This window comes from Palaemon carinicauda, chromosome 41, assembly GCF_036898095.1.
Source record: "Palaemon carinicauda isolate YSFRI2023 chromosome 41, ASM3689809v2, whole genome shotgun sequence".
Classification (NCBI taxonomy): domain Eukaryota; kingdom Metazoa; phylum Arthropoda; class Malacostraca; order Decapoda; family Palaemonidae; genus Palaemon; species Palaemon carinicauda.
Genome location: NC_090765.1, coordinates 1,677,521 through 1,684,276, shown reverse-complemented (window position 1 = coordinate 1,684,276; position 6,756 = coordinate 1,677,521). Strand labels below are relative to the sequence as shown.

Sequence of the window (6,756 nt, the reverse complement as noted above, 5' to 3'; positions counted from 1 at the left end):
GATCCTCACGCATTTTTTTCTGGCACCTTTGTAGCTGGAGCTAATGCCACTGCGAGTTTTGATTACAGTAATAGTGAAATGTTGGATTGAAAATTTCAGTTTTGACATCCAAAACCAATAAAGATCAAACGGATGTGCTTAATGTTAGATGATTCACTCCTGGCTGAAAATAGAAACTAGAAATCAAACATAAGAAATTCCGTTCACGGGGCTTTTTTTCTTGTCCTACAACCGGGTACTTTGGTGACAGTTTATCGCGAAATAATAATGGAAAGACGAATTTTATCAACTATCATGACCAATTATTATGATGTTTGTAATGTATTTCCCGAATACCAATATCCTTAAGGGCCAGATGCAAGCTTAACACCACGAAATTAATTTCCATGAGTTATTGCAATTCAAATGATTTTAAGTCATAAGAAAATCAGAAGTCAAGTAATACTACTAGTAGTAGTAAACCAATGAATGACACATACCACACAAATTTACAAGAATAGGTTGATGTTGGCAAGACTGAAAACTGTTTGTTGACATATCAAGGGGTAGTGACTGAGTCTAGTGACTGTAGTGGGACGGGAAAGAATGGCAATCGTTCCTGCCCGTGCTATTGTTATCGTTAGTTTCAACATTTTTAGGGTAGTATGCCGGAAGTATGGGATATATTTATTGTTGGGTATGGTTATGATCCTCCTTCAAGGGTTCTCTGGGTATTATGTGCTGCGATTGGGGGGTGTTAGTGATTCGAGTACACATGGCTCTAAATCAAGTCTCGACCAGTATTTACCAAAGGTAAGTCCTTTAACGACATACACTTTAACGACATTTTTGGACAGCCTTATAACGTACAGTAGTAAGAAATGAATGAACAAACGTAAGGTACCATTTTATGTTTTGAAACCAGTTATGCTTACCGACTAGCCTGTTAATGTAACTTACCACTACTATCATTCAGGGCTTACCCCATTTTACCTATCTAAGGTTAGGTATCCTTGATGTATTGTCAAGGTTTTATTTAAAGGCCATGTCAGTGACATAATTTTCTGTAACACTGAAGGGGTTGTTATTCGGTTTTGTTTTCAGTTTTGCAAAAAAGGAGCCCTCTTGTAATGACAGACTGGACCTTCTGCTTGCCTAAAAAATGGGAATTTCTTTCACAGTTTCTAGGCAGTTGTAAGCCATGTCCGTCATTCTGTAAAACCACTACACAACAACACGACCTAACCAAACTTACGATCTGTTTCCTTACTTACCTGATGGGGCTAATGCCCCACTGTGTCCCCCCTTAGACTGCTGGGTAACAGGTAGCATTATAGAGTGGTGCAACAAACGGTTTGTAGAAAATAAGAATTGTGGTAATGTAATTTTTGGTGTTTTGAACGTTTTTGATAAAATTCCTGGTGGAAACCCTTGGTTATCGAGTTATGGTGTGCAGACTACCCTAGGCATTAAATGAAAAGCTATGGCTTTGCGCTAGGTATCATCATCAATTACGTTCTAATTACCTTAAGGTATAGTGCACTTGTCTAATTGTGTTGATATATAAATTGACTTTTTAAAATTGTTTATCAGTCGTCGTCATAAAAAAGCCGTAATAAAAAAGTTACAGTAATCAAAATGGAATAACAGTAATGAAAGACTGTCAAAACACTGGAGCTTTTGTTTCCCTGATTTCTGGATGCATAGAAAATGGGATTTTTCATCCCATTTTTTATGGAGTTGTTTGTAGCAGTGATCATCTTATTACAAATACTGTACTGTACTTCCTTTCTTAAATGATATAATGATTTATTGGTTTGTTCCATAACTGGAATGCAAACCTATGCTCTTTATTAGGGGTTATTACTTTTAGCGAAGCTGAAAGGACGAGCCATTAAAACTTTAGCGAGGGTTAACTACCCATTCCGCTAGTAAGGGGGGGTAGGGGGGTTAGCTTGCTACCGCTCCCGCTCGCACACCGGTGACTTAGCTCTCTTTGCTTTTGGCTCGTATGGTGTACGGTCGTTGCCATTCTTCATCCTTCACCTATTTTTGGACTGCCATTAATTGCATATATTTGTGCTTTCTCCTTTATTAGTGTGTGTGTGTTGACTTCTGTGACCATGCATTCTTGCCTTGGACTTGAACCTTCATGTCGGCCTTGGACACTGATCGCCACACCCTTTGTCCCGCCTGCAGAGGTCAACGGTGTGATAGTAGTAACCGGTGTCGGGAGTGGTCTGCCTCCCAATGGGAAAGGTTTGGGCGACGGCGGAAGAAGTGAAAGCGGGATATTTCTCCTTCGAAGGTTTTTTTGAAAGGGGAAAAACCCAAGACCTCTTCTTCCACTTCCCTACCTTCCTCCGAAGCTCCTGCTCGTTCTGTCTCTTCCGGAAGACCGTCGTCTAGTAGTAGTATAGACCCTTTAATTTATGGCCAACCGTGGTCCTCGAGAGATGGTGTTACTTCTCCTAGTGAAGCGGCCCCACCTCTCCCCCTGGGTGAGGCTTATCCCTGTCTCCTTTTTACAGGTGTGGTTGTCCTTGGGGCTTCCGGGTCCGCCCTCCAAGGACTCCTTGCTGCGCTCCATCATTCGTGGTGCTAGTTCGCAGCCGTCTTTGAGTTCAGAGTTAGATCCTCTCTTATGTGTCAGCGTTGTAGCATCTGAGGCATCTTCTGTGGCCGCTGCCGACGCCCCTGCACCATCAGACTCTCCAGCTGTTGCTGCCGACTCTGTTCCCCCCATTCCTGTTCATCCTTCGAGGGGGGAACTTAGTCTTTCTTCTGTCTCTCCTGCGAGTGATTCTCCTCCTCGGGGGAGTTCACTCATAGAGGCTGCTTCTAAAGGTCAGCTTGCTGATCCCCTGGCCCCTAGAGGGCATCTTTCACGCAGAGCTCGACCTCTTAGAGGTTACCCTTCACCATTGGTGAAAAGGTGCCTCTTCTGCCTTGTCCTTGCAACCGTCTCCTGCAGAGGAGCCTCCGCTTTAGTTGTCTTTCGGCCCTTGACCTTCTCCTGACGACACTGCTGCTAGTCCTTGGACTTCGGTACTGGACTCTCCTTTGGATCGTTCGCGATCCCCGTTGGTGGATGTTCGCCCTTCCAAAGGGCATATCCCTGTTCCTTTCAACCTTCTTGCCGACCTGCTGATCTACCCTCACCGTTCGTGTTTCATCATCTGCCTGCTCGTGCTGCATTTCCTAAGAGTTTATAGCTGCGCGCCAACACTCCAGCGCGCCAGTGCCCTTTAGTGCACCAGCGCTCACTAGCATCACGTCAGTGCCCTCCAGCACTTCAACCCTTTTTCCAGGGCGTTATTTCTTGCAAGCGGGTCAGCGCTCTCCAGCGCTTCAGCGCCCTTTGGTGCATCAGCACTTGCCTGCTCATCAGCGCCTTCCAATGCCCCAGCAATCTCCTGATCGCCGGCGCTTTCCAACGCATTCTCTCCGGTCTAAGGACCAATGTTTGCCAGCTCAACAGCGCAACAGCGCTCTCTAACTCGTCAGGGTTCTCCTACACAACAGTGCTCCCCTGCGCAGCGCCGCTCTCCAACTCGCAAGTGCTCTCCTGCTCACCAGCGCTCTCCTATGCGCCAGCGCTCTCCTATGTGTCAGCGCTCTCCTATGCACCAGCGCTCTCCTACACTTCAGCACTCTCCGGCTCGCCAGCGCTCACCTTTGCACTTACATTTACATGCGCACCAGCCCTGTACTGCGCGCCATGACTCTCCTGTGCGCCATGACTCCTGCGCACCAGCCCCGTACTGCGTGCCATGACTCTTCTGCGCGCCATCTCTGTCTGGCTCTCCAGTACTCACTAGCTTGCCAGCGCTCTCCTCTGCACTTGCGCCATACCACATAGCAGGTTCTACAGGCTTCATAACATAGCAACTTCACAACAGAGGTTGTGATAGGTCACCATCGCCCAATTCCCCTCCTCGCAAATGCATTACAGCGCGACCACCGGGGTAAGGGAAAGTAGGCTCCACAGAAGGGTTCAGGATCCCTAAGTTTCAATCTTCAAAGGTGTACCCACCTCCGCAAACATCGGTAGAGACTCCTCACAGGGAACCTTCGGTCCTTTTCCCTTCCCTTCAGAGGATCTTAACGATAGTGCATCAGTCAGCAAACAGCCTTGGTTTGGTGCCATGGTCAGAGCAGTAGTGCAAGCCTTTGGGCCAGCCATGTCATCTCACTCATCACTGACCTTCCTCCCAACAGCACCAGCAGACCTACCGCGAGGAACCGTGGCTTCTTCTCCCCTGAAGAGGAAAAGAGGAGTTTCAGATGCAATCACATCCCCTAGGGTGAAACTAACTTCTGTTAGGCCTTCAAGGCCTGTCCTTCCTGTCTCTCCCGCCGGACAATATCCTACCTCACCTCTGCCGAGGGAGTCGCGCAAGGCTCGAACTTCCTCCCTTCCACTTTCGGAGGAAGTTTCCCCTCACACGGAGAGTTCTCCACCACCGACGGAAGTCAGGAGGGACTGTCCCATCTGGCCTTCGATGCTTGAGTCCTACCTCCTTCCTGGGAAAAATTCTAAGGACTCAAAGACTCTCCCAAAGTCCTCTTCAAGGACCTCCAGGCCTACAGGAACCACTATACGACCCACCCCGAGAGGAGCTCTCGGGGCTGGAAGAAGGAGACTTCACTGCCAGTCCCACTTCGGAGGGGGAGCAGAAAGAGTCAGAACAGGCATTCTGACCCGGAGATACCCCCACGAGAGGACAAAGACACAGTTTTAGACCATGTCTTTGGCACTCAGAAACCCTCTAAGACCAGTATAGCCTTGCCCTGGTCTCAAGGGCTAAATGGTGTCCGGGCTAAGATTGTCCAACGGCTTGCCAAGCTCTCCTCCACCCAACGTTCCGGCTCTACCGCCAAGCTTCTCCCACTTCCTCGCGTCCAGCAGAGGAGGTACTTTGAGCTCTTGGACGAGCCATGTCCAGATCTTCCTCTCCATCACTCTGGAAGAGCTCACCAAGGGAGTCTCTTTAGAAAGGCTCTCGAGCCGTCAGGTCTCGTTCTCGACATCAGAGATTCTCAACCGGGAGAAGGTCACGAAGTATGCCATACAGGCTATAGTAAAGCGAGGCAATTTTGGACACTTTTTTAGAGACCTTTGTACAAAATCTGTATTAATAATTCATGACCAAAAATCAAACATGCTTTCAAAAGAGGGAGGTCTCATCTATAAAAATAGTTTGTCTCATAATCATCAGAGAATTAGAAATTCCTATATCTCATCAATAAAAAAAATATCTTAGAGGCGAGGCAATTTTGGACAGCGAGGCAATTATGGACACGTCTGTATCTCCGTTAAGCAGCAACGCTCAATTTCCAAATTATGACAATTTGTGGTCACTATCAATATAAATATACTATAGAAAAATTATGGACTTACATAAACTTTTGTGTCCGTAATCCAAGATTGTCCAATTTTGCCTCGCCAAGAAAAAAGTGAGAAAGTTGCCTGTCCAATTTTGCCTCGCCAAGAAAAAAGTGAGAAAGTTGCCTGTCCAATTTTGCCTCACCATAGCTTTGAAAACTGTCCAATTTTGCCTTACTTTATGAATATATAATTGTTCCGTAACCGAAATACAAACCACGCTATTTACAAAGGGTTACCTTTTAGCGCAGCTGAAATGGCGAGCCATTAGAATTTAACGAGGGTGTATTACCCCCGCGCTAGTTAGCGGGGGCGTAGGGGAGTCGTAGCTAGCTACCCCTCCTCCTCCTCACACACAGGTGAATGCTCACTTTCACTTTTGGCTCGGACTGTGACAGACGTTTCTGTCTTGGTCCTCTCTTGGCAGCCATTGTTTGTTTTGTCTTTACTTAATCGCTTACTTTTCATTTACTCAATATATATGTAAACATGTTTTCATGTTTGTATATATATTTGAGTATAGAAATAAGTAAGTTTCCTTTTCAGATTTGTGTGTTTAGTGTACGATATCTACGTGGAGTCCTCGGCAGTTAGGCCACCATGGCGTAATTTTATGGGTGGCGATCGAGTTTGACTTATGTCTTTCTCTCTCTCTCTCTCTTGAGGTCGTTCACCCTTTTACTACGTGTTACTACGCCATTGTAGCTTCCTTTCCGTGTGGGGGGGTTGCTACGCCGTACGTTTGTCTCAATTAGTTATGAATCTAATTGTAGTTGTTTTTTGTTTTTCAGCTTGTAGAACGATTCCTTTCGGGGTTTTCGTTCTTTCTTTAGTGTTCATTCATTTTTAAATTACATAATTACATAGTTACATAATTATAATTGTTATAATTCTGTTTTGGTTACAGCTCTCCTTCCGCGAGTGTAAGTGGTTGTGAGGGCACGTGCCTGTTGTGTAATTCTTGTTTCCTTTCCCTCGGGATTCCTCTTCGGAGCCTTCCCGGGGGAATGAATGTGTACTAATATTATTTGTTTTATTTTTTTACAGTTACTGATCTAGTTCGTTTCTGTAATATGGCAACGGTGTGAGCTGTCTGGTTGAGTCCTGGGGATTCGGCTGTTGCTGCCTCCCCCCTTGTATTTTCGTCAGGGGCGTGTCTCCTTCTACTGGAAGTACTCCCGTGACGACGGACAGCTCTCCAGTTCATTTTAGAACTCTCAGGAGGCTTGCCTCCTTGGGCGGGTAACTTTCCTTCCGAGGGAAGTTTTTCCTGTCCAGGCTTGAGTTTTTCACCTTTTGGGGGGTTCTTCTCTTGCCTTTTTTTCGTGCGACTATGCTCTTGGTGCTGAGCGGTCGCACCTGCAGTTTCGCTCAAGGGGCTGGGCAAC

At 46.3% G+C, this 6,756-nt stretch overlaps 1 protein-coding gene across 1 annotated transcript in view; it reads left to right on the top strand.

The window, feature by feature from the left end:
- Positions 1–518: 518 nt before the first annotated feature.
- Positions 519–6,756, top strand: part of LOC137632220 (xylosyltransferase oxt-like) — a 570,606-nt gene continuing 564,368 nt past the window's right edge. The window contains exon 1 of the mRNA XM_068364103.1: positions 519–792. Coding sequence (XP_068220204.1) covers positions 586–792 — 207 coding nt within the window. The 5' untranslated portion in view covers positions 519–585. The remainder of the gene's footprint in view (positions 793–6,756) is intronic.